At 49.6% G+C, this 27,818-nt stretch overlaps 1 protein-coding gene across 1 annotated transcript; it reads left to right on the top strand.

The window, feature by feature from the left end:
- The first annotated feature begins 3,737 nt into the window (after window positions 1-3,737).
- SLC2A1 (solute carrier family 2 member 1) lies at window positions 3,738-23,915 on the top strand. The gene is made up of 10 exons (XM_007955568.2): window positions 3,738-3,758; window positions 5,217-5,309; window positions 18,948-19,108; window positions 19,327-19,567; window positions 20,460-20,622; window positions 20,711-20,898; window positions 21,183-21,287; window positions 21,694-21,795; window positions 22,914-23,117; window positions 23,715-23,915. Exons 1-10 carry the CDS (start codon window positions 3,738-3,740, stop codon window positions 23,913-23,915), a joined length of 1,479 nt encoding a protein of 492 aa, XP_007953759.1.
- Window positions 23,916-27,818: the final 3,903 nt, after the last annotated feature.

The raw sequence follows: 27,818 nt of genomic DNA, 5'->3' as shown, positions 1-27,818 counted from the left end.
AAATCTTAGCAAAAGAAACTTACTCAAAATAAAAAGGGAACTATCCTGGTTCATGTAAACCTCTATTACCCGCCCCCTACTCCTAGCCTCTTTGGAACTGTAGACCAAGAAGTTACAAAGCCCCATGGCCCGTGCTCAATGCACCATGGGAAACCATGTGGGAAAGTAGAGGAGGAGGAAGAGATGAAGGGTCATCTGGATTGTGCTGGTTCCTGGACCCTCCTTCCTCAGAGAATGTCCTGTCTCTGAATGATGTATAAGGACATACCCTCCCTCTGCCAATATTGACCAAGGGCCAATTGCAGGCCAAGCCCTGGGGTGCTGTGCCAAGGGAGGGCACCCAGGTGAGGTCAAAAGGCTGTGGTGCTTGGCAAGTTATGCAACATGGCCAGGGCCATCCTGCAGCCAAATGTGTGGGAGGCAAGGTCCCCAAAGCTGATACCCCATCAAGGGTTTCCTGGGACGGGAAGAGCTCTCAGTGGGCCTCTGAATCCCAGAATCGATATAGAGGTGGCGAAAGGTGAGGCTGGGAGATCCTTCTTTGTGCCAGACACTGAGCCCAGATATTTGCCAAATTGAGATGGCTGGCACAGCTAGGAGAGTCACAACTTGAACATTGGTCTGCCTGACTTCAGAGGTCTTTTCTTTACAGCCCTGGGCCGTGAGGATGTGGGTGTAGGTTGATGGCATGCTGTTACTCTTGTTTCTACCTCTTAGCTGACATTCCAGCACTACCAGAAGTTTGAGAAAAACTCACTGCTGTCGAGTCAGATTCGACTCATAGCGACCCCTCTTTAGGTTTCCAAGGCGGTATCACTACAGAAGTAGATTGCCCAACCTTCCTTCCAAGGAGTGACTGGTGGGTTTGAAACGCCAGGCTTCTGGTTAGCAGTCAAATGCCTTAGGCACTATGCTACCAAAGCTCCCAAGGTAAATGGCTGGGTTAAAATCTATTAAGATGAACAATGTTCTGGCAAACAGATACACGTAGAGCCAGTTTCGCCCAAAAGCTAAGTTGGGAAGTGGTGATTTTATTTGTTTTACAATTGTTCTGTTGTGCCTTACCCTGGGCACTCTGGCTGCAGAGACAAATAAGATGCAGATCCTATAAGTGCCCTGTCTAGTGGGTGAGAGGTGCAGAAACTGGAGACTGTGGAGGGACAGCAAGGCATGGAATGTTCTAGAAGGTAGCCCTATTTCCCAAGGGGTAGTGATAGTGATGGGTTGCTGGGAGTCCCAAATTCTGGCTCTACCTTGCTCCCTCACTCTTGAGACGTTTTCTATAAGAAAGTCACAAGCTGTAGGGTTTATACTCCTCTAATTCATTACCAACTATTCCACTGGTTCAGTACCTAAATATAATATTGAATAAATGGACTTCATCGCCGAGTTTTCAGATAGTGCCAAGGTGGCCTGATTGAAGATGGCTTCCTATTGTCTGATTCAATAAATACTCTACCCGGTTCCATGATAGGCACTTGATAGAAAATTTGATAGCAAACCTTTAGGGAAGAAATTGTATCCCCATTTCCTGTGTTAGAAACTGAGTCCCAGGGACAAGGTTGTCACATTCCATCTCCAAGGTAGAAAGTAAGCAGCTCATTGCATTTGAGCCCGGGTCTCCTAATTCCACACCCAAGGTAGAATGAGGAACTCTGGTGGTGTAGTGCCTAAGGCACCTGACTGCTAACTACAAGCCTAGCAGTTAAAACCCACCAGCCACTCCTTGGAAGGAAGATGGGGCAATCTGCTTCCATAGAGATACCACCTGGGAAACCCAAGGAGGGGTCGCTATCAGATTCGACTCGACAGCAGTGAGTCTGGCTTTTGGTTTGGTTTATGTGCAATGATCAAGCTGGGTGTGGTAGGTACGTGCAGTGGGGGTGGGGGTAGGACATGCCTGCCACTACCCCTTTATCACACAGCACATGCTGTTTCTTACTCTAGCTGTTTCTGTCCCCTCTTCTTCCCTTTGCACGTACTGTTCTGTTTACCTGGAATGCAGTCTTGCCACTGCTTCCCCACTTGGCAGACTCTCTGCATGTTCTTCACGGCCCATCTCTAATGCCACTTCCTGAAAACCCATCCTTGATTGTCACCAGCCAATATTAGAAATCTCTCCTTCCAGGGCTCCTCCAGTGTCTCATACTACCCCCGTGGAATCCCAGACCATACTAACGTCTCTTTGTCTGAATCCCTACTAGACCAGAAGCCTCTGGGCCTTGAGGCCAGGACTGGGTCCCGTCTCACTCAGGGCCCCAGCTCCAGCACCAGGCCTTAAACACGGGTCACTGAGTGTTTTAGTGAGTCCTAATGCAACAGCCTGCCTGGGTGGATATAGGTATAACCCAAGTTGTGGGTAGGCAAGTTTTTGAAAGTCAAGTTTGACCTTGACCTGCCTGTGGCAAAGTCTAGCAAGGGGTTTGTCCTTGGCAGCCCCGCGTCAGAGGTTACAGCTAAGCAGGACACCAAGGGTGACTTCAGAGGCCTAATGTCCCCCAAAGCATCATAGCCCTTAACTCAGGGCTTGTGGTGACAGTACCTACCTCTCACGTAGCCACTGCTGCAATGCATTCATTCACGTGGTTCACAACTCAAAGAAGTACGAAGGGTCCAGAATGAAGTCTACCTTCCACCCAGTCCCAAAGTATAATGTACATTCTTTTAAGTAAAGAAGTAGACATATATCCCCAACTGCAGACAATATTAATGTTGTTGTTACACAAAAATAGCACACAATACACAGTACTCTAAAGCTTGCTTTTTACTTAAATTTAACTTGGAGAGTATCCAAATCAATGTATAAAGAAATGTTTTTTCTTTTATGTATTCCATTATATAGAAATGCCACATTTTATTAAATCATAAGTTTGCATTGCTTGTTTTATATTTATTCTAGTGTGTATTAAGGAGTTCTGGTGGCATAGTGACTAAGGCATTTGACTGCTAACCAGAAGGTTAGTGGTTCAAACCCACCAGCCAGTCTGCGGAAGGAAGACTGGGCAATCTACTTCTGTAAAGATTTACTGTCTTGGAAACCCAAATGGGGTCGCTGTGAGTCAGAATCGACTCAATGGCAGTGAGTTTTTTTTTTTTTTTTTTTTTCTAGTTTGTATTAGATGGTTACCTTATGTGCTATTCATACCCATTCTGGACATCACTGGGCTAATTAATGCATGTAATTCACCAGGCAAAAGGGCCTACACCTGGTGGTTGTTCAACAGCCACTGTTTGCCAGTCTCTCCTGCAATGCTTAGTGCTGGATGTATATCTTCCATTTAATCCCAGCCATCACCTTCTGAAGGAGCTGTGGTGGTGCAATGATTAAAGCATCAGGCTGCTAACCAAAAGGTTGGTGGTTCCAATCTGCCAGCTACTCCACAGGAGAAAGATGAGGCAGTGTGCTTCCATAAAAGATTTACAGCCTTGGAAACCCTATAAGGCAGTTCTACCCTGTCCCATAGAGTCGCTATGAGTCATAATCAACTTGATAGCTGTGGGTTGGGTTGGGTTTGATTTTTGGTATTGCCTTCCAAGGTTGGCTTGAAGGGCTCTCTGCTGTAAGCCCAGTACTTGGCCAGAGCCTACTAGGGAATGTTTGGCAGGTGTTCACAACATACTCAGAACCGATGGCCCAGGGTCTAGATGCTCCCTGTGGAGTTGAGAGAAAGGGGACTTGGTGATGGTGATGGGAGGTGTTTTCTGAGCTGGGCTGTGAAGGATAGGATTTGGAGAGAATGCAGCCAGGCCAGAGGGAAGCCCCAGCATCTATGATGAGTGACTCGAACTGAGCCAAGGAGGGCCCGGCAAACCAGTGGGAAGGAAGACCTAGCAGTTGTACATTCAGCGGGGCTGAAGCCTTCCTCCTCTTTCTCAGCCTGTGATGTGAAAACTTTGGCTTATGCAACTGCCACCTGACAGCTTCTAGAGAATGAAAAGACCAGAAGCATCTGATTAACAGCCCAGCCTGGTGCTCTCTGCGAGGATCTTGAAGTCTGGGCCACCCCTGGGTTATGTAGGGAGACTGTAGCACACAACAGGGCCGTGGACGAGTTGGGATTCTCCTCTCCGTGCTGTGGCCCGGGGTGCTGTACTCCCCTTCGCCCAGCCTCAGTGTCCAGCCCCGTGTGGTGCATGTTGGTTCTTTGGTATGCCTCCTCTGGCTGCATTGTCCCACAACCGGTTGAAGGCCTGCCCAGTGTCGCATTTCTTGGCTTCCTCATTTTAAAAGCCAGAAAAAGATTCTTCTACCTTCCTCTAGCAAGGTAGGACACCTTGCTCACCTTTCTCTCATGTTTGTGTAAATAGAGCCCTCCATGCTGCCCTCATACCTCAGCCTCCAGGGGACAGAAACCCACTGTCCTTTTTCTCCCAAGCCCTTTGCTCATCGGAAACAACTTGGCTTGGCTCCCTTACTTGCTCTGTGTTGTGTACTTTTCCAAAACATTCCTTGTTGGTATGTCATCTGTGCCCGTATAACCCTGGGAAGATTGTGGTATGGGAATCATTGCTGTGAGGGATACTTGGTGGGGATATGGAGGCTCTAGCTTCCGGCCCTGGCTCTGCCATGGACCCTTGTGTGACCTGGACCTTATCTCTGCCTCCCAGGGCTCAGTTTCCTGGCCTGTGAAGGGTGAGGTCGGGGGGGCCACATCTCCAATGCTGATAGCATGACTATTCCCATTTTGCAGATAAAATGGAGGGGTGAAGAAGGGTGTTAAGGGGATGACTTAGCTTTTTGGAATTTGTAACAAATTGGCAGGTGGGCTAGAGTTAGAAGCGAGCATCCTTGGGTCTAAGTTCATGGCCCTTCCTTCCACCTATGATGCTCCTACCCCATAATTTGGCTAACTGCTGTTCATCCATGGAGGCTTTGGTTCCTGGGCCTCCCAAAGGGTCTGGAGCCACAAGGGGAAAGAGACTTCACAGAGTGCTGAAGCTTCTCTTTTCTAGCCAAGACCTGGCTGCAGAAGGAAGACCCTAATTCCCTCTCGCCAGGGAATAAAATAAGTCCAGCCAGCCCAGTGTCTATAAGTTAGTAGGGCTAGTTCGGGCACCCAAGGTCAGGAGTGGCCAAGTTTCCTGAGAGAAGGACAACCATGTTGCCAAGAGTCAGGCGAGGTATCTGAACATGGGAACCTGCCAGCTCAGGCCCTGCCCTGTAACAACCTGAGCCAAGACATGTCTGTGACAGTCTCTTTCTTTCTCTGCAGAAGCTGACAGGTCGCCTGATGCTGGCCGTGGGAGGGGCAGTGCTTGGCTCCTTACAGTTTGGTTACAATACTGGAGTCATCAATGCCCCCCAGAAGGTGAGTGCTCAGCCTTCCTTTGCTGACTGACACACGCTCATTCCACTGTGCACCACACACCCCTGTGCTCATGCTGCCCCTTTGGTGGCAGCTGTCATTTACTTTCACTCACCATCTGCCTTACCAGCCAGTTTTCTGGCCCTGACTGGGTCAGAGATGCTTGGCTTACACCATTAGGTCTCACAGAATCTTGGGGTCTTTCTAGGTCATGCTGATCAACCTCCCTTCCACCACAGACACTCCGCTGAACAGTCTAAACAATGCTCAGTATAATGATGCCACATTTGCATGGTGTTCTAGGGCCTACAGGGGGCTTTCATGGTGCTTATCTCACTTGACGCTCCCAGTAAGGCTGGCACGCAATGATCCCCATCCTCACTGTGTAGATGAAGAAAGTATCCAGAGAGAAGAAACCTGCCCCAAATGACCCAGGTCATCCAAAATCAGAGCTGGCATCCAAAATCAGCCTACCTTGGAGCCCTTGCCTGCCAGGTGGTTCCAGAGCCTGTGCTCACAGCCATCCAGATGGGAGCACACTCCCTTGTGAGACATCCAGGTCTAGGTTGAAAGTGCCTCCCCTCCCTAGAGGCCCTGTGCCAGTCAAAGCAAAGATGGAGTTTTGCCCTAGGGAACCACAGTGGGTGGAGGTCTGTGCTTGACTTCCTTCTCCCCAGAACACATCGTGGATCTGCCCTCACTTGTTCACTTGAATGTCAGGACTCGAAGAGACCCTGGCCATCACTTCCAGCCCATCCCACTTGCTTTCCAGAGGAGAGAAGAAAGAAGAGAGGAAGTGGCAGGAAGGAAACTATTAATGGCCCCTCCTCTATGCCAGGCATTTTACATAGGTTTATAAGGCTGGATAAGGAGCTCTGGTGGTATTGTGGTTAAGGCATTGGGCTGCTAGCCAAAAGATAAGTGGTTCAAACCCACCAGCTGCTCTGTGGGAGAAAGATGTGGCAATCTGCTTCCATAAAGATTTACAGCCTTGGAAATCCTATAGGGCAGTTCTACTCTGTCTTATGAGTTGCTATGAGTCAGAATCAACTCGATGGCAGTGGTTGAATGAAGCTGAATGGAGATTTCCATTTTAAAAATAGACCCAGAAACTGAAGGTTAGGTAGATGAAATGAATAACAGGCCAAGATCATATAGCTGGTGATTGGTGGAGTCAGAAGCCAAACTCGGTTGCTGTCACAACCAACTCCTCTGGGCCTCATCAGTTTAAAAAACTGTGCCTTCCCAGGGAGGATGAAATGAGAATAGATGTCCTCCTGTCCAGACCACATACATTGATTGTCCAGACAATTAAAGCTGGAAAGTGAGTGTGGCTGGCTCCTGAGGATCAGAGGCCTGTTCAGGAGAGCTAGGAACTGTCGGTCAGAACTGGACCTCCTCCAAATAAGCAGAGGGTGGCTGTGGGGGCCACACCCGGTGTTGGGGAGGAAGGCCCGGCTTGCTGAGTCATGCTGAGCTGCAGCAGAGATGATGGGACTTTTCCATACTAATTTGAAATGGCGATCGCGGGCCCATACCTGGAACAATCCCAAGCCCTGCTTTTGCTAAGTGCTCTGAACAGCGTCTGTCAAGGTGTGTGCCTTAGAGCTGGCTCCCTTTGGGAATTCTTAACGGATAAAAAAGCCTGTAAGACAGATGAAGAGGAAACAAGCTTTGAGGGAGGTTGAGTTCTCTACCTTGACTGCATGTTGGGATCTTCTGGGCACCCCAGATTCTGATTTAATTGGTCTGGATGTTTGGGCATTGAATTTTCAAAGCTCCCCAAGTGATTCTAATTTGAGAACTATTAAGTACTATCTTGACAGAGGGAATTAGGACTCTAAGCCAGGATTCATGGTCAGTGTTTTCCAGAGACAGAATCTAGGGGAGGGGAGATGGAGGTGCTGCAAAGGGGGGAACAAAATGCCCAGAGGAGAGAAAACCTGGCATTTAGTTAGGGCTGAGTAGTTTGGTGTGTCACTTAGGTAAAGGGAGGAGAGGGAAGATTGGGAATGCCACCAAGCTAAGCCACAGGTCCTACTGTGAAGGGCCTACATGAGTACATTTTATCTACAAATTGCCTAACCACCGACATGGCAGGGCACACTCAGAATGGGCATGTAAGAACCAGCACAGAGGGAAGGCTAGTGGGCATGGACTTTAGAATGAGGGCAATAGGGAGGCACTGAAGAGGACAGATATGATCAGATTTGAATCTTAGGAAAACGATTCAAGTCTTTGGTGAGGTGGAATGTGTTGAGAATGTGAGAATAGAGACAGGAAAATTAGTATGAGAACTGTGTTGCAATAAAGGTGTAAAAGCAAAACAAACCCTAAGAAGGCAGAATGGACAGGATTTGGTAATCCTGTCCAATGTGAAGACAAAAGAGAAGGATTTGTGGGTTATGAAGGAGGAGCAGGTATAGGCAGAACTGATAGACACCTGAGGGATGTGCAGGAATTGAGGTTTGTGGGATACAGCTGGAGACGTACAGGAGATGCCTGGACTTCTGAGCCTTTCTTAGGAGAGTAGTCAGACTGGAGGAAAGACTTGGGAGTTGGGCACTGGTATCTAAATAGGAGTGGATGAAGATGCCCTAGAGAGACTGGAATAAAGAGAGGAAGGTTCAAGCCCTAAAGAACATCCCTATGGGGCAGAAGAGTGCCATAGGTAGGAAGAGAAGAGCTTGATCTCTAAAACCAGGAGAAAAGAACTTTTCAAGACGAAAGAATAAGGCCAAGGGCTTTTGTCTAGTTTGTTCACTACTTTACTTTATCATTGATGGGAGTCCCTGGGTGGTGCAAGTGGTTAACACGCTTGACTATTAATTGAAAAGTTGGCAATTTGAGTTCACTCAGGTACCTCAGGAGCTCTGGTGGCATAGTGCCTAAGGCATTTGACTGCTAACCAGAGGACTGGTGGTTCAAACCCACCAGTCACTCCTAAGAAGGAAGATTGGGTGATCTACTCCCAGAGTGATACTGCCTCGGAAACCCAAGAAGGGGTTGCTATGAGTTGGATCGGACTTAACGGTAATAAGTTTGGTTTTGGTTTTGGTTTCGGTTTTAGAGATACCTCAGAAGAAAGGCCTGTGGTCTACTTTTGAAAAATCAGCTATTAAAAATCCTGAGGAGCACAGTCCTATTCTGACACACACGGGGTCTCCCACCAGTCGGAATCGACTCACTGGCAACTGGTGCCTAGAACAGTGCCTGTCCATAGTGACAGGCATGCAATAAAGTGTGGGTTGATGAATGAAATTAGGAAAGTTGTCAAATGTCTGAGAGAGTGAACTGGACAAATCACTTCCGTGTCACAAAATTCAAAGGACACAGTGGTGACCTTGGTGATCTCAAAAGCCAGAAGTGGAGCCATGTGGGTGGAAGCCTAACTGCAATGGGTTGAAGAGTGAGAGAGAAATGAGAAAGAGTAGAAAAAGCCCTGTGTTCTGGTTACCTAGTACTGCTCTGACAAAAATATACCACAAATGGGATGGCCTTAACAAACAGGAGTTTATTCTTACAATTCAGAGGCTTTAAATCCAAGTTCAAAGTACCAGGCTCTAGGGGCTGGGTGAAAGCCCTTCAACCCTGGGATCCAGCTTTGCCTCCTGCTCCAGGCCCACTGGAGCTAGAGACATTTCTTCACTCAGATAGCTGCTGGCTGCTGAGGCTGAGAAGCCCCAAGGTTAACAAGGAAAAAGGCACAGTCCCGATGTTACCAATCCACACAGCAGGCCATTAACTTAAGTCCATTGTAAGTCCCAAGGTTGGCAAAGCATAGCAGGCTGCTCAACAAAGACACAGCTACATGCAGGGTCCAAGCATGCCATAGGCTAGAGACCATTCCCAAAGGCTTCTCCTTATATACAGGAAGCAGACCACGTACCCAAAAACAGTTACCCAGCTGTTGTGGTAGATTCCACCATGGAGTTGATTGTCAGTCTCTTCATTGGGATTAACTACCACCAGCTGCCCAGCCACTCAACCAGGCCCAGCCAAGTTGACACATAAACCGAACTACCACACCCTGCCAAGAGACCTATGGAACAGGGAGGAAAGAGGTGGTGATAACTGGAAGGGTTGTATGTCAGGATTTACACGTATAGATATATGTGTGTATTTACATATATATATTTACATATATATATATATGGTGGCATAGTGCCTAAGGCATTTGACTGCTAACCAGAAGGCTGGCGTTTCAAACCTACCAGTCACTCCATAAACACACACACACACACACACACACATGCATATATGTATGAGTTCAATTTTATACATGAAAGCAATCTGCAGAAGTGGAGAGGGTGGAGATGAGAGAACGAGGGGAGGTGATTTTCCAGGAGGCAGGAAAAGGAAGAGAGGGGGTTGGATTTGACCGGAAGTGACTAAGATACCCATCTAAGATTGAGGATATGAACTAATCTAGAATGAAGTTCTCTTGTCCTGTGTCCTCCCACCTAATGAGAAATAGGTGAAAGTTTAGACTGGCGTGAAAATGGGCACAGCAGCTTTCTAGGATCTCTAAGAAGGCCTGGTAGATGGACAGCCCAGAGGGCCCAGCTGATGCTGTAAACTTCATTTATAGGAGCACTATGGGTACCTGTCCAAAGATCACTTCAGACACCATCTCTAAGGACCAAAGCTCAAGGGTGACCAGAATTGATGGTGTATAATTGTACACATTGGAATCTAGTGCTGTTTCCGGGGCAAGCACTGAGGCACTCAGTCTGTTTACTTTTGTACTTTACAAACACTTCTCACAAGCTTGCCTGTAGTTTCTCCAGCCAGGAGCAGACTAGAGCCGATAAATTAAAAATGGAAAGAGGGGATAGGAGGATGCAATGGCAAGAATGAAAGATGCTGCTCAGCCAGTGTGTAGTACCAGGCCAAGTTGGGTAACATGTCTCAGTAGGCGCTGAAGACATTGTCCTAGGACAGTGATTCAGTGCCACCAGCACTTTCTTTCAACCAAGACTTCCTAAGGTCTGTTTCTGTGCTGCATTTTGTTCTAGACGGTGAGGTGTGATACGTTGAGTGTGCCTGTCAGTTGATTCTGACTCATAGCAACCTTATCGGACGGCTAGAACTGCCCCATAGGGTTTCCTAGGCTGTAATCTTTATGGGAACAGATTGTCAGACCTTTTCTCCTGTGAAGTCACTGGTGGTTCAAGCCACCAACCTTTTGGTTAGTAGCTGAGCACTTAACCATTGTGCTATCAGGGTTCCTTGGGTGTGACATAGCTGGGTATAAAACAGGCACATCCTGACCCTCATAGCCCTTACTTACTACATTGTTGGTGAGCTGGACCCTGTGCTTACCCTCAAAAGGCAGAGGGACTTGGGGAGAGACCCTGGAAAAAGTTGGAGTATATTCATGGAGGACTTCAAAGTGCTATGGAGCAAAGAGGAAGGAACCACTAATTCTGCTGGCATGGGGTGATGGAAAAAGGCTTTGGAGGGGTTGGAAGCCTTACTAGACCTTAAGGGCAAGTCTTCCCTATGAAGAAGGAGGGGCAGGTATCCTAGGCAGTGGGAACAGCTTGTGCAAAGATGCGGTGGCATTAATTGTTCCACTGATGTAGAATTGCTAACTGCCTGCACTGAGCACACTGACTTCCCATTATCTGCTTAGAAGAATTTAGGAAACTGTGTTGGGTTGGCCATGGTTTATCTAGAGAAGAGACTTTGTCACACTGATGCTTAAGATGCAAATAATTCTGTTAATTACAGAAGCTTGGTCTCTTCAATAAAACAGGCCCAAAGGGCTTCCTCTTGGAAGTGGTTAATTAATCATAACATTATGTTAAATGTCTACAAAGCACCTCCCATAAATTATCTTGAAGCAGCCCTACAAGGCAGGCAAGGCTGAGATCATCTTCCTCCTACAGGTGAGGAAACTGAGGTCAGGTGAGATCACCTAGAGAGTGAGAAGCTGAGCTAGAGGTGTACTCCACGCTTCATGGCCCCCTGTCCCCATGCTCATCCTTTGCCCCACAGTGTGTAAGTGATGATGACATCCTGACAGGAGTCTCTCTAGGGGAAGTGAAAAGAGGTGGAGATGAACCTAGCCACAGAGGGGGCAAATAAATAAACAGAGGACATCTTGACCACCATCCTGGGATGATCATCTGAGAACTGCCTTAAACCCAGCCCTACCCTAAATGGGCTAAGTTCCAACAGGGTTGACTTAAGGCTACTGAGGAACCATGAGTTTCTGGCCAAGGGACTGTGTCAGGCATGTCTCAGAATGAGACATCCTCAGAACCCAGACAGTTTGGGCTGGAAGGGGCCTGATGGCTCATTGGCTTAGGCCGCCTTGTTTGACAAAGAGGAACTTGGTCTGGAGAAGGGGTGAGGTCTGCCCAAACTGAATCATTGCTGGAAGCAAGACTTCCCCTACCCCAGCAGTCCCTTTTTATCTCTGTCTAGATACAAAGAATCTGGGGTCCTTCTCACACAAATCCTTACAGCTTACTTAATATGCACCAGGCATTGTTCTAAGCCCTTCAGAAATAGTAATTCATAGTTCATATAATAGTCCCATTAGGTAGGCCCTAAGGAGCTCTGGTGGTGCAGTGGTTAAGGCAACCAACTGGTAACCAAAGGCTGGCAATTTGAACCCACCAGCTGCTCCATGGGAGAAAGATGATTTATAGCCTTGGAACCCTGTGGGGCAGTTCTACTCTGTACTCTAGGGTCTCCATGAGTTGAAATGAACCCAGTGACAGTGTTTGGTGGGTTTTAGGGTAGGCTCTATAATCCCTGTTTTATAAGAAACTCACATACAGAGATATTAAGTAATTAAACAAGGACACACAACTAGTAAGTGACAGAAGTAGGATTCAAATCCATCCCGTCTGTGCTTTGACCATTGTGGAAGGGACAGCGGTTAGACCATTGTCAGCTTTTCACACACCTACTGCCACCACGCCACTGGCCCCTTGTGCTCTGACTTCCATGCCGAGTCATGCTCAGTCATGCGTAGGCATCACCACAGTTTCCCACACACAGTTGCACAATCTCTTCCCATTATACTCACATCATTTCTAAAGCCCCTTAGTTACATTCATGGCTTGTTTACCAGTTGGAGGCACTCGAGCTACCCTCAGCCCTATGCTGGGTGCCAGGGACACAAATGAATCAGACCTGAAAAGCACTGTGGTTAGGTGGATGAGGGCAGTGACAGAAACTGGATAGGCACAATGGGAGCAGAGAAAGGGGAGGGAGAAGGTACTTGGCCCATGGAGCAGGGTTTCTCAGCCTCGGGGCTGTTGATGTTTGGGGCCAGGTAACTCTTTGGTGGTGAGGGGCTGCCCCAGCAGGATGCATAGCAGCAGCATCCCTGGCCTCTACTCACTAGCTTCCAGAAGCACTCTGCCAGTGTGGCAACCCAAACTGTCTGCAGACATTGCCAAAAGTCTTTCCCACCTCACCCCCCACAGAGCTGAGAACCACAGCAATAGAGAAGAGGTGGTTATCGGGAAGACTTCCTAAAAGAATGGGCATTATTTGCAAGGAGATTAACAGCTCAGCAAGAAGAAGGCGCGGAAAAGGTGCCTGTGAAGACCAGAAGTGTGGGGTATCTAGGTAGTAGAAGGATTTGACTTGGTAAGGCTGAGGGCTGAGGAAGTGTGAGTCACAGTGTGGGTGAGGAGGAGGAGACATTTTAGCGTGAGGACAGCAGGAAGCCAAAAAAGGCTTTGGGCAGGGGAAGCCATGGTGCAATGGAAGCTCCTTCTGGCTGCAGGGCATTGCCTGGAGGCCAGGGACAAGTGAGGAGACCAGCTGAGGCAGTAGCAAAGGCCTAGCCTTGGTCTGGAGAGAAGCCATGTTTAGGGCTCTTCCAGAGAAGCAGCCTGGGTGGTCTGTTCCTTTGCTGCAGGCTTGGGGCCCAGCTTCTAGCTTCATCCTGCTGCCTGGGCCTCTCCCCCAGGGACCAGGGAGAAGCCCTGGGGGACCTAGCAGGCAAGCCTATCTGTCTAGCCCCACCAGGAACTTCTGGCTCTGAGCTCCCAGCTGGCCCTGAGGTGTGGCTGAGTTGCTATGGAGACCTAGCTCTGGGCTGGGAGCTGGGGGGATGGGGAGACATAGAACAGGGGTCAAGGGCAAGCTGAGGGACTGAACTGAACAAGCTGGCCCTTTTCTCCCTCTTCCTGGAGCTCACAGTTTGGCATTTTAACCCCTTCATGCCCATGGTAATATCTAGGAGAGCCTAGAACAGGGGATCCCTGCCAGGGATGGTCTAAGAGATCCCGGCCTCCTGGGGTAGAAGAATGCCTGCAGGAACCCATAGGGAAGGATGGTGAGACCAGCTCGAGACTCCAAAACACATACCATTTCTACCAGATGGGCCTCTGGACCACAGTCTAGAATTTTAGCTCAAGGGTCGGCAGCAGGGCCAAATCTGGCTAGCAGCTTGTTTGTTTCTTACAGCCCGTGAGCTGAGAATGTTTTTTACACTTTTTAAGGGTTGTTTAAAAGAAAAATATGCAATAGAGGCCGTATGTGACCCACAGACCCCAAAATATTTTTAATCTTGCCTTTTACAGAGAATATTGGCCAACCCTTGCTCTAGATGACTTTGATTACACACTCCCCACTGACAGGGAACTCATCACCTCCAAGAGCAGAGGGTAGGGGTGGGGCAGTCTTATTCTCTGGGGCCTGGAAAGCTCTTCTTTCTGCTGAGTTGCAATGATCTGTCCCTCAAGTCTATACCCTCTGGGGGGGACTGTACCCTCTGGGGGGGTCTGTACCCTCTGTGGCTCCATAGACTAGCTTGGTCCCTCTGCCTGGATCAGCCAGATAGGGCTCTGAAGACAGAGCTTCACCTGCTGCGGCAGGCCCCTAGCTCTCCTTCAGATCCTTTCTTGCCCTGTAAATTCCTTAGGGGAGTGCTTCATCCTCGGGCAACTTGAAAATGGAAAACTCTGTCCTTAATGCTCTCCTGAAGGTCAAGAGAACCACAATAACAACAGTCATGGCTTATTTACCTCATGCCATGTGCCAGACAGTATGCTCTGCTACCCGCCCAGGCCCAGGGCACAGAGAGGAAGTGAGCACTTCCTTCCAGATGGTCAGACGTGTGGTCCTTCACCCATAGCTGCCCAGGCAGAGGGTGGGGGGGATTCCCAGGAGCTGCTAGACAGAAGCTAGCCTACTCCTCTACCCTAGGAGAACTGCTGGGGGTGAAGAATAACTTCTTCCTGGAAACCAGCCAGTCCAAGGGATCTCAGCTCCCCAGAGCCAGCCTTTTTCTTTAAACAGACCACCATTGTGATACTCAATGGCCCCTCTGGACTTCTTTGCCCCTCAGGTTCAATGAGGGGGCTACACAGAGGTCTCTAACAGCCCCTCAATTTGTGACAGGCCACTGCCATGACAGTGCCCCCTCAAACTGACCAGGCCCTTTCCCTTAGTCTCCAGTGTGCATGTACTCACACAGACCCCTTGGTGGAGCAAAGAGGTTGTGAGAAGGCTGGAAAGGGAGCAGGGAAACAGATGGATGAGCTGAGCCTGGCGCATGTCATGGGAAGGGCTCTGACTGCTAAGTAGAGGAGGAATTCATGATGGGAAGTGAATCTGGCTTTGGTGGGTGGGAGGAGTCAGGAGCAGGAGCCAGGTGAGGCTTAGTAGAGCAGTGAGACAAATCAGGAAGCAGGATGGATAGAACCTGGTGATTGATTGGATGTAGTGGGATGGCAGAATTGAGGGTAGCTCCCAGGTTGTAATGACCATGGAAGGAGGAGGGTTCAGAGTAGGCATGCATAGGGTGGCACAAACCTGAGCCAGGGCTGGGGAGCCTGCTGTACTTTGTGGAGACTGAGTGTACGGAATCCTGTTGGTAGACCCTTTTCTTAGGAGCATCCCAGCCACTTCTAGGATTGAAGTTTGAAAGCAGAGACTGGGTGGAAGAGGTAACCCCAAAACTTCTTCCCATATAGGACTCTTCTCCCAGGGCTCCCTTGCTTTTCCTGGACCAAGAGTCAGCTTGGAGCCCCACATAGCCTCCCCCCGACCACCACCACCAGGAAGGAGAGGACATGGAGCCCTCACACCAGCAGCAGGAATAGAAAAACAGACATGGTGTCTTCCTGCAAATCTCAGGCCCCACATCAGGAGGCAGGAACCCACTGCCCAGCCTTAACTGCTGAGGGTGGAGAGGATGAGTCTGGGGCCAAAGTTAACATGTCAACCTCAGAAAATGGTCTAAGCATCAGAGGGCCTAGTGTTGGACAAGGTTTAGTCTCTGACTTGTTTTGCCACAGGCATGAGACTTAGCTGGGGTGGGGCTATGATAACACCACATTTATCAATTGCCTCAAAATCTCAAGCCAAGTCCCAAGAAGAGGGTTAAACCTGGACTGCCATACAAAACACTCCCTCCCCCACCCTGTGTCACACACTTCAGCTCATTTAGGTAGGAGAATCTTTAAGCCCTTACTCAGAACTTAATTTCTTACTTACTTTGCTCACAATCCAAACAAGTAACTTTAGGTGGTTTCTTGGCAACTTTTCAAAGGCTATGTGGAGCCTGTATGAGATAAGCACCTGTACCACAGAAGGAAGGGGAAGACCCTGAGAACTATGGAATGCAAGAATGCAAAAAGCAAAAGCCACCTGGGGCCGGTTAGCACATGCACAAACACCTCTCCCTGGCCCTTGGTGAGCCCCAGGGACTGGTTGCTCAGGGCAGCAAAATGAGAGTGACAGAAGAGAGAAAGGTTTCCACCCAAATGATAGGTTAAAAAAGTTTGGGCCTCTGAAGAGCAAATGTTATTTATCTGGACAATTCCCTTATCAGGGACAGCTTGTTCTCTTCACAGCCTGGTAAATGGGCCATCACTATCTCCAACCCATCCTCCTCTGGGGCCAGTTTTCTCTCTTAAAGAACACTATCATTGTGTTTTATTAAAGTCGGCCTTCTCTCTCTTCGGCCTTCTCTCTGCCCTCAGCAGAAGCAGGTTTTCTAGGAGGAAAGCCAGAAGTCCCTGGCCCACCTCTGGGCCAGGACCTGTTTGAATCTACTTGAGGTCCTAGGAGTTAGAGAAAGCCTCTCAGAGGAGGAACCTTTGAACTGGGTCTCGAAAGGTTTCGGCTGATAAGGCAAGGTGCCCTCCAGGCAGGCAGAGCAAAGGTACAAAGACTAGGAGGGCTGGAAAAGGGGAATGTGGAGCAAAGGTGCCACAGATGTGTTGGGGATAGGGGCTGGTGGTAGGCAGTGAAGTTGGGCTGATATCTGACAGGAGCTTTGATTTCAAATTATGGGGTGGGGACTGTCTGTGCCAGTGTCTGATGGGGTAATTTGAGGGGTCCCCTGACTCAGTGATGGTCTCCATTTATTTACTTAAGGAGTGCTAACTACATGCCAGGCACTGGATGAAAACTTAAAATACATTTAATCAAGTCCCTGCAACACTATGAAGTAGTACATACATAATAGTACATACATGTTGTGGTTGTTATTAGGTGCCATTGAGTCAGCGCCAACTCATAGCTACCCTATGTACAACAGAATGAAACATTGCCCAGTCCTGAGCCAACCTCACAGTCCTTGCCATACCTGAGCCCATCATTGCAGCCACTGTGTCAGTCTATCTTGTTGAGGGCTTTCCCATTTTTCACTGACCTTCCACTTTACTAAGCATGACATCCTTCTTCAGGGAATGGTCCCTTCTGACAACATGAACAAAGTAGGTGAGACAAAGTCTGGCCATTCTTGCTTCCAAGGAGCATTCTGGCTGCACTTCTTCCAAGACAGATTTGTTAGTTCTTCTGGCAGTCCATGGTACTTTCAGTATCCTTTGCCAACACCACAACTCAAAAGCATCAACTCTTCTTCAGTCTCCCTTATTCACTGTCCAGCTCTCACATGCATATGAGGCAATTAAAAACTCATGGCTTGGGTTAGGCAAACCTAGTACATACATACTACATCCAAATGCCTCCATTTTAGAGTTGAGGCCGTTGAACTTCGAGATGACATAGCTTGCCCACTGTCACTCTGGAAATGAGTGGTAGCTCAGAGCCCAGGTTCCTACCCACTGCACTGTCTGGCTCCCCTGGGAACAAATAGGTCCTTAGGACTGCCTCCCCCTTCAACTTTTCCTAAATGCATGGACCTGGGCCTCTGTCAGCTGTCTCTAGATTAGGCATAGTAGGAGGGTAAGGAGGATGGTGAGAGGATAAGCACCCACTGCAACTGAAAGGAAAGCACCCCATGATCAGGCCCAGTACACTCAATGGGCATTCAGTGTGGGCCTCAATTTCTCCTTTGGCAAATGTGACTACCCAAGCCTTCTGCTAGACACTTGGGGCTTAGGAGGGGGAGGGAAGATCCTGAGCATTGGAGGCTGGCAGGGCTGTGCACTGCTGTGTTTGCACATCTGCAGCTAGCATGTAGGGTAAGTGGTGGTGATGGTAGTGGTGGTGGTATTGATTTGGCATGGAGTTGAGCTGCAAATGGTGAGAGAAGGAGAGACATGCAGGTTTGTGTTTGGCTGAACACTGTGAGCACAAGCATGATATGATGCTACGTGTGTGCGGGAAGCTGCATTTCTGTGTACATTGGGCCTGTGCACAGCTAGATGGGTCCGGCCAGTCCCCTGGCTCAATGGGTGTGTGTCTGCACTCCCAAGAGTATGATGAGCGTGCTCGGGCAGAACTGGTGCTGCCTGCCTGCCACATACCTGGGATCCAGCCAGGCCCGCCTCAGGGTGGGGGCAGGGCTGTGCTAGGACAGGTGTCTCCAGTTCCTGGAACTGCTTCCTTGTCCTTAGCCTCCCCCTTTACCTCCAAGCTGGGCACCTGGAGAGGGGAGGAGGTTATGGGCTCTTAAAGGTAGAACTCCCAGACCAGTCATGAGGGAGCTGGGCTGGGGAGCAAAAGGTGACAGTGTAAAACTTCAGAGCCTGTCTGAAGGGTGATGTGTGCAAGTCCCCTGTGCCAGGTTCTGATTGCAAAGTCAGGGATCCTGGCCTTCCCCTCCTACCAAAACCAAAAACCAAACTCACTGCCATCAGGTCAGTTCCAACTCATAGCAACCCCCATTGGGTTTCCAAGGCTATAAATCTTTACAGAAGTAAACTGCCTCATGTTTCTTCCGTGGAGCAGCTGGTGGGTCCAAGCCATTGACCTCCTGGTTAGCAGCCAAACACCTTAACCACTATGCCACCAGACTCCTCCCCTCCTACCAGGGCTCTTAAATGGCAGAACCTGTCTGTCCAGCTGTATTTCCTCCAGCAGGGGGTTGGGGACAGGGCCTACATGGCAGGAGCTGGGGTAAAGCAGAAAGGCGCAAGAGTGGAAGAAGTGAAACACTTTCTCCCTGTACCTCTCTCTGCTTTCTGCCTGAACTTTCGCCATTGGCCATTTGCTGTCATCATCCCCAGCAAATCATGTTGGGCATGTGAAATCACAGGGCACTGGAAACCACACCTTGAGGGAAGTATGAGGACTGACATGGCTCTGGGAGATGGAGCCCAACCCCTGATTTCTCACCTCGGGAAACAAGCCCACAAAACAGGGATGGATCTGGTCAAGATCATGCAGTGAGTTGGTGGCAGAGCTGCGCTCTGGACCCTCTCCAGCATCCCCTGGTAGAATGGCCCACTCAGGCTGCTTCTCCCCCTGCAGGTGATTGAGGAGTTCTACAACCAGACATGGATCCATCGCTACAGTGAGCCCATCTTGCCCACCACGCTCACCACTCTTTGGTCCCTCTCCGTGGCCATCTTCTCCGTGGGAGGCATGATCGGCTCCTTCTCTGTGGGCCTCTTTGTTAACCGCTTTGGCCGGTGAGCAGAAGGGGTCCTGACTGTGGCCTTGGGGAGCCCTGGTCTGAGGGAAGAAGATGCTGTGCTGTCCAGGGAATCCCCAATTGGAGTGGGAAGTGGGGAGATGGCCCTGCCTGCCTGTTCCAGGGTATTACCCATGACTCCACCCCTGGGGAGCCTGGGGGGATCCCAGCCCTCACCTGGGGACCTGCCTGACTTAAGTATGGCCCCTCCCCCAGGCGGAATTCGATGCTGATGATGAACCTGCTGGCTTTTGTGTCCGCGGTGCTCATGGGCTTCTCAAAACTGGGCAAGTCCTTTGAGATGCTGATCCTGGGCCGTTTCATCATTGGTGTGTACTGTGGCCTGACCACAGGCTTTGTGCCTATGTACGTGGGGGAAGTGTCACCCACGGCCCTCCGTGGGGCCCTGGGCACGCTGCACCAGCTGGGCATCGTCGTTGGCATCCTCATTGCCCAGGTAAGTAGGGCCAAGTCTGCTCGCCAGCACTACCCCACCTAGAGCTTCAGTGGCTCTTGGCTCATGTCAAGCCCAGCAGAGCTCCCTCAATGCAGGCCTCCTGATCAACCTCCTAAACCACTAAACCATTGTTGTCGAGTTGATTCCAACTCATAGCGACACTATATGACAGAACAGAACTGCTCCATAGTGTTTCTAAGGCTGTAAATCTTTACAGAAGCAGATTGCCACATCTTCCTGCCACAAAGCAGCTAATGGCTTCAAACCGCCAGACTTTGGGTTAGAAGGATCATCTTCCTACAGCTCTGCAAAGAAAAACATGTGGTGCCTAGCCGGGGCACAGGCTCCAGAGTGCACTCCCCCCAATCCCAAACCTCCCTGGGCTTCAGAGCAAGTCCAGATGACTTGGCCTCTCTTGCTCCTGCCCTGTGCCTTCTCACATGGGATCAGACCACAGTGAACCTCGTGTCCTGCAGGTTTTAGGCCTTCATACACACTGTGCCCTTTCCCCAGAAGGGTTTCCCTTCTCCTCAGCCCCTAAGCCCTTCTGTGGCAGAGTAACAGCCCTTGCCCATACTAGATACATCTGTCGCTGTCTTGCTCTCCCACTATTGCCATGAGGGAGGTCAGGTCCTATGTTGCCTGTGTTACTGTTGAGGAAACTGGGGTTCAGAGGTGTTAAGCCTTTCTGCTCACATTAGTAGCAGAGTCGGCAGAAGCCCAGGTCCCTCTGGCTTCAGAACTAGAGCTCTTTCCCTAAAGCAACAGCTGTACCACTGAGCACAGTGCCTGTCGCAGAGCAGGTGGAGAGAGGCCACTGTAGCCAAATGAGCTGGGAGTCGGGGTTAGGGTACCCCCAGCTGCTCCCTCCTGTCCCTGCTTCTTCCCTCAGGTGTTTGGCCTGGACTCCATCATGGGCAACGAGGATCTGTGGCCCCTGCTGCTCAGTGTCATCTTCATCCCAGCCCTGATGCAGTGCATCCTGCTGCCCTTCTGCCCAGAGAGCCCCCGCTTCCTGCTCATCAATCGCAACGAGGAGAACCGGGCCAAGAGTGGTACGGCCGGGCCCTGCCCCAGCCTGTCCCCGAGCCCTGGCCTTCTTTCCACTCTGAGCCACCCCCACCTTCCCTCCGGCCCCCCTAGTGCTGAAGAAGCTGCGCGGGACAGCAGACGTGACCCGTGACCTGCAGGAGATGAAGGAGGAGAGCCGACAGATGATGAGGGAGAAAAAAGTCACCATCCTGGAGCTGTTCCGTTCACCCGCCTACCGCCAGCCCATCCTCATTGCCGTGGTGCTGCAGCTGTCTCAGCAGCTGTCGGGCATCAATGCTGTGAGTGCCCCCACCTACCATTTCCTGTGGCCCCAGCCAAACCTTTGGTCAAGTGTATGCAATGACCAAACCCCAAACTTAAAACAATAAGCAAGCCCCAGCCAAAGGAGACATTCCCCTGTAGAGCTACAACCCACAAGGTAGTAGGGTCTCTGGTGCAGTGTCCACCTGCCTGAGAAGCATTGGCCCTCTCCTTTTTTATTTGCCCTGAGTTCCACACCCACTAGTATCGAGGCAGGGGGACAGCCACATTGCTGAGCCCTAATGACTTCTCTGTCCGGTAGGTCTTCTATTACTCCACAAGCATCTTTGAGAAGGCAGGCGTGCAGCAGCCTGTGTATGCCACCATCGGCTCCGGCATCGTCAACACGGCCTTCACCGTTGTCTCGGTGAGTCCTTGCTTGCCATCAGTCAACAGCCAGGATCCAGCTCAGAGTCTCATTTGCTGAGAGCCAGGCATCATGTCTCTGGCTCTGTGAGTGCCATCTCATCTCATCTTCAAAGCAAAATATGAACCTCATCATTCATATCACATAGCTTAGGTCAATGATGCTCACAGAGATGAAGCAGCTTCCCAAGGTCGCAGCCAGGATGCTCAGCTGTCTGGCTCTCTGGGGCCAGCTCTCACCCCAATATGGCCCCCAAGCTGAGCACCAAAGGGGAGGCAGTACTGTTTTCCTCACTGGGCTCTGTAGGGCCATGTGGTTTTCCAAGCTGTAGGGGCAAGCCTGTGGGTGGGAAGATTTGGAGGAACACCAGGCAGTGGGCCAGTGCTGACACTCTCTCTGCTCATAGCTATTTGTGGTGGAGCGAGCCGGCCGGCGGACCCTGCACCTCATCGGCCTGGCTGGCATGGCCGGCTGTGCTGTGCTCATGACCATCGCATTGGCACTGCTGGTGAGTCATCTGCTCTGGAGGGTGAGGCTGCAGCACGGTGGCAAGCTCACACAGGGCTTCAGATCCCAAAGTGCCCAGCTCAGTTCCAGCCCACTCTGGCCACCCGAAAGCTGGATAGAAGCTGTTGCTTCCCTAGGTCCCTCCTACCTTGGGTTGGGCCTGACCTTCTGGTCCTCAGGTTGTCTCCTACCCGCCTCACAGCCCATCTGAAACTTTGTCTCTCCACTTGGTGGTTTCTCTCCACAGCCCCAAGTTCCCTTCCCCCCAGGGAACTGCTTTGCCCAAAAGGAAACTTTTCAAATTCTTCGTCTATAGCCTAACCAGACAGGTGTAAAAACACACCCTATCTCACTTAGTTCTTACAATCTGTGTGCAGTTCAGATATTATTCCCATTTCACAGACAAGAAATCCACTAACCCAGGGAGGTTAGTAATGTAGCAAGTAAAGGAGGAAGCCAGAAATCAAACTTCAGCCCTGCTGACTGCAAGCCCATGACTAACCACTGTCATACCCCGTGTCAAGCACTTCACACACACAAACACCAATTGTCCAACCCCTGGGCAGGGAACACACCATTGCATTTGTTTTACAACTGCACTAATGCTTAGAAAGCCCAGTGATGGCCAGGAGACCTGGCATGTAGCGAGTGGTAGATTTGAGGTTTGAACCACAGTCCATTCCCTGGTGGCCTCCTGAGGAGAGAATGATTAACTGTAGAACCACATGCCTGGTACCCACTCCATGCAGTCCCTGAGCTAGGCATGTTATAAGCCTTCCAGCATAGATCCACCCCCATGCCCAAGAATGTCTCCATATCCTCCTGCCATAGGCAGGGGGCCACAGAGGCCTCTTCTTTGTGCCTCCCACACACACAGCACATTACCATTTCCAGAGGGTGGACACAGCCATCCTGCAAGGCTGAAATTATTCTGTCTCCAGCTGGGGAATTAAACCCAGCAGAGGTACCTAGGGCACACAGCAAACTCAGGTTCAGCCCCACACTCCTGCCATCCAGCCCAGAGCACTTAGCCCTGCCCTGGGCGCCCTCTGCCCTTTGTTCCTCTGTAAATCCATTTCAGCCCAGTCTAACTTACTCCCATCCCCTCATCCTCAACAGGAACAGCTGCCCTGGATGTCCTATCTGAGCATCGTGGCCATCTTTGGCTTTGTGGCCTTCTTTGAAGTAGGCCCCGGGCCCATACCGTGGTTCATTGTGGCTGAACTCTTTAGCCAGGGTCCTCGCCCAGCTGCTATTGCTGTTGCTGGCTTCTCCAACTGGACCTCAAACTTCATTGTGGGCATGTGCTTCCAGTATGTGGAGGTGAGTACACCCCCAGTGTCTTGCACTTACATTTCTCACCTACATGTTTGAACTCATTGCTTATAACCTCCAGAAGATGTGGATACTTGTGCTTTGCTGGGTAATATCTTTGGTTGTCAGTATTAGATACAGACACTAAGCTATAGTATAGCTGGACAAACCAACTTGTAAATACACCACCTCACTCCCTCCATGAGTTACCTAAATAGATATAAATGGCTAGTTTTAGAAAGACGACTTTGGTATGTCCTTTGCAAAATGCTCTCCCAGCTGTTCTTATTATGAATCATGCTGAGAAGGAAATTGAGGTTCAGAAACCCAAAGTCACATGGCTAAGCACCCTGACCTCGGCCCCAGGGTTCTTTCCTTAGCTTTGCGTTGTCTCCTATTCGCACTCTACAGCGGGAACCTGCTCCTGGGTTGTGAAGATGCCCTGGAGCATATTACGTGCTAGATGCAGGCACAGTCTCGGGTAATTGCCACAGCACCCCTGGGTTATAATGAGTGTTCCTAGTTTCCTATCAGAGGCCTAGAAGTAAAGTGACTTATCAAAGGTGGTACAGCCAGGATTCCAACCAAGTGTGTATCTGTTTTCAGCAACTGTGTGGCCCCTACGTCTTCATTATCTTCACTGTGCTCCTGGTCCTGTTCTTCATCTTCACCTACTTCAAAGTGCCCGAGACCAAAGGCCGGACCTTCGATGAGATTGCTTCTGGATTCCGGCAGGGGGGAGCCAGTCAAAGTGACAAGACACCCGAGGAGCTGTTCCACCCCCTGGGGGCTGATTCCCAAGTGTGAGGTACCCCACATCACCAGCCCAGCCTGCTCCCAGCAGCCTCTAGGATTCCTCGGAGCACAGGCAGCTAGATGGAGACTTCCAAGCTGACAGATGTCAGCGAAGCCAGGCCTTGGGCTCCTTTCTTCAGCCAGCAATGATGTTCAGAAGAATATTCAGGACTTTAGTGGCTCCAGGATTTTAACAAAAGCAAGACTGTTAATCTATTCAGTCAAGCAACAGGTTTTATAATTTTTTTTATTACTGATTTTATTATTATTTTTTTATCAGCCAGAAACTCCTGTACCCACACCCCTGACTTCACCCTGAATGGCTCAGCACCCAAGGGTGGGGACCAGGCTGTTCTGTAAGACATTTGCCTTCTTCACCAAGCTATTCTGTAGGGCTGGACCTATGACCAAGGACACACTAACAGAACTATGAACTACGAGGCTTCTACCCGAGTTGGTGGCTATGGCCACTCCCTTCTGCAGACCTGGATCTCCCTGCCCACACCCAGGGATCAGGCTCCATTAGGATTCACTCATTCCCATCTCTTCCTACTCAACCACTCAAATTACTGTTACCTTGGCCTGAGACCAGTTGGGAGCACTGGAGTGCAGGGAGGAGAGGAGACAAGCCAGACTGGGCTGCCAGGTTCTAGTCTCTTTTGCACTGAGGCCAGACGTTCACCATGAGAGGAGGGTCATGGGAAGCTGACTCCTGCTATGTATAGATGGAAGATATTTATATATATTATATATATATATATGTTTTTTTTTTTTTTTTTTTTGGTTGTCAATAATAAGTACAGACACTAAGTTATAGTATATCTGGACAAACCAACTTGTAAATACACCACCTCACTCCCTCTGTAACTTACCTAAACAGATATAAATGGCTGGTTTTTAGAAACATGGTGTTAAAATACTTGTAGTTGAAGGTAAAGGGATTTGGATAAGAGTGGGAGGAGGAGTAAGCTGGTTGTGGCTACTTCAGTGGTTTAAGACTTTATTGAATCATAATCCAGCCCCTTCCAACCACCTCTATCAGTGCCTTCTATTGCCTAGCAATCTGTGTGAGCCGTTACCCAGAGAAAATCTAAATTTTTTATCTTTGCCTTCAATGAATTACCATTTCCTTCACATAGTATATGATAGTTGGTATTAAAAAAAAATAATAGCCATGTGTAAAGCTTGATGGCTCAGGCCTTGATATGCATTATCTCAAATATAAGTAAAGAAGGTACTATATCCACAAGTAAGGAGTCCTGGTGGCACAGCACTCAGCTGGCAACCCAAAGATTAGCAGTTTGAATCCACCAGATGCTCCATGGGAGAGATGTGGCAATCTGCTTCCATAAAGATAGCCAGCCTTAGAAACCCTATGAGGCAGTTCTATTCTGTCCTTTACTGTCACTATGGGTCAAAATCGACTGGATGGCAACGGGTTTTGGATATCCACTTTTTTTTTTTTTTTACAGATTCAGAGAGGTCATGAGCCTGAAGTCTTAAAGCAGCAAATATGCTAAAAACCCTTGCTTTTAACAATTATACTACACGGCCCTTACCCCAAACCCCTCCCTCCACCAAGCAAAACGAACTTGTTCAACTACATGGACCCAGGGAGCTGTCAAGCTGCCTTCTGCCATGTGGTTTCTTTGGGAAGTGCCCCCTCTGGTTCCAGCTTACCTCCTCTCTAACGACGTCTGGCCCCTCCCCCATCCCTGAATTTTTTAAGTACTTCTTTTGTTTCTTTATGGAGCTCTGGTGCTTGATGGTCGGTGGCATTCACCGCCTCAGCTAGAGAAAGATGAGGCAGTCTAGAAACCCTATGGGGCAGTTATACTCTGTCCTATAGTGTTGCTGTAAGTAAGTCGGAATTGACTCCATGGCAGTGGGTCCATTTGTTTCTTTACTGTGGCATTGTACCCTCCCACCCTTTAATCAGAAATTCTAATTTCTCCCACCAGTCTGAATTTCATGGAAAGAGACTGATTATCTGGGTCCTCAGTACCACTCAATACAGTGCTTGGCACACAGCAGGCATCCAGGATATTGATGAATGGCCAGGCATATTTGTCTCCCTACTGACTGAGCTGGCAAAATCGGGGGGGCCAACACGTCTAGCTTGAAGCCTTTCTAACTATACACAGGCAAAGCTACAAAACTTTAGCATGGAGTTGTAGGTTAGGAATGAGAAAGAAAAACAGGTACTTGGTAAATGGAAATGTCTTATATGTAGTATTATCTGTACAAAGAACTTAAGAGGAGTTCTCCATCCCCATCTCACACATGGGGACTGTGAGGATCAGAGAAGGGAATGAGCCCAGGCAAAAGGCAGTTAGCTGAAAGGCTAAGTGTAATAGAGGAAGCTTTGTGTCCCCCAAGAGGTTTCTAATGAACAGCAGCTCTGTTGAAAGGAGTGATCTAAGTAGCTTCACGGGAGTCAGGACCACTGGGTCGGAAAATAAACAGCAGGGATGAAGTAGGACGGCGGAAGAACGCGCCAGAGAGCCAACGGTCAGACCTCAGAGCCCCAGCCTTACTGTCTAGGCGGGAACTTAAAGATGGCAAGGCAGATGGTGCATAGGGCTTGTGTCGCTCCCCTCACGCGGGAGAACCTCGGAGGCAGTAAAGCCAGCTACCACTTCTAGCTCCGCCCCTCGGGCCCTGGACCACGTTCCGCCCCAACTAAAAAAAAAAAAAAAAAGCCCCGGCTTCCTCCTCGCCCTGGGTCTGCAGAGTATCAAGCCGCGAAGCGCATGCGCCCAGAGTCTGAGCCCCCCCACTCCTAACCGTGGCCCACAATGCTCCGGGAGGCACAGCTTCTGTTTCCTTGACGCTTTTTCCCTAGAAGTGGGGGTGGAGTCTCAGTTCTCCATGGGTGTACCAATTTTGGGGCCAAGATTCGATCGCCTGTTGCCAGAGGCGATCGTCCACCCTCCCCAGGCCTTAACCGGTGGTGGCGCTCCACACTGGGCTCAGCTGCGGCGCAGGGAATGCTATAGTCTCTTTTGTCAACCCGTAGGAGGCGGAGATATGCGGTGTCTCCACCAATGAGTCTGCATTGTAGGTCCGAAGAAGGGCCAAGGGTCCTAAGCCTCCAGCAATCACAGCCTGGTTACCACCCAGTCGGCGGTCCCAAGAGCGTGCTCTTCTAGATGTTGCGAACCTCCGCCTTCCGAGTACAGTTTACTCGAGGAGGGAGGGGCTGAATTTTCAGTGCCGGACATCCGGGGGGATTGTAGCTCACCTTAGATACCCATCGCGCAGAAGGTGACGTCAGCGGTTTCTGATAGCATGGATAAATAGGTAACAGGGCTTCTCCTCCAACCTCTTTTTCCCTTCAGTGCTTAGTTAAGAGAATTGACAGTTTTGTGACATCCTTTACCTGAAATCCTAAGCTCAAAGGTCTCCTTTCCCTGGAAACTTTTTTCCCCCAGGCTGAATCAGGTTCTTTCTCTGGACTGCATTGTTGTTGTTGTTATGTGCCGTCGAGTCGGCCCCGACTCATATAGTGCCTCTTATTTTCTCCATCGTAGCTCTCACCACACTGCACAGGAATTGACCATTTTTCCGCCAGATTTGGGGAGGCAACTGCTGGAAGAATAGGTGCTAAGTCATTCCTTTGTCCCCATTTCTCACCACTGACCAGGATCGTTGAAAGAATGAACAAGAATTTAGACCTAAAGAAGGTCTGCAGTCTTCCAGTGCAGAAAACACAGAATTCAGAAAGAATGTTTATTCAATAATTGGGAAAGAATACAGACAGTCCCTGGGTTACGAATGAGATCCGTTCCTAAGTGTGTCTTTGAGTTTGTAGATAACTCGGAATAGGTGCATAGGTTCTTACTTAGCCTTTACTTTAGTGAAGCCTTTTTAGTGATATAAAAGCTACAGATGCAGTAAGGTTGTGAGGACGAA

The sequence above is a fragment of the Orycteropus afer genome, unplaced genomic scaffold (assembly GCF_000298275.1).
Source record: "Orycteropus afer afer isolate SDZICR_OR568_19922 unplaced genomic scaffold, OryAfe1.0 scaffold00510, whole genome shotgun sequence".
NCBI classification, from domain to species: Eukaryota; Metazoa; Chordata; class Mammalia; order Tubulidentata; family Orycteropodidae; genus Orycteropus; species Orycteropus afer.
This window is presented reverse-complemented; position numbering and strand designations above follow the sequence as displayed.

Coding starts and splice junctions, on each gene's coding strand:
- SLC2A1 (XM_007955568.2), top strand. CDS start 3,738: ATGCAGCCAGGCCAGAGGGAA. Junction 5,310..18,947: donor TCATCAATGCCCCCCAGAAG/GTGAGTGCTCAG, acceptor CTCCCCCTGCAG/GTGATTGAGGAGTTCTACAA. Junction 21,288..21,693: donor CGGCCTTCACCGTTGTCTCG/GTGAGTCCTTGC, acceptor CTCTGCTCATAG/CTATTTGTGGTGGAGCGAGC.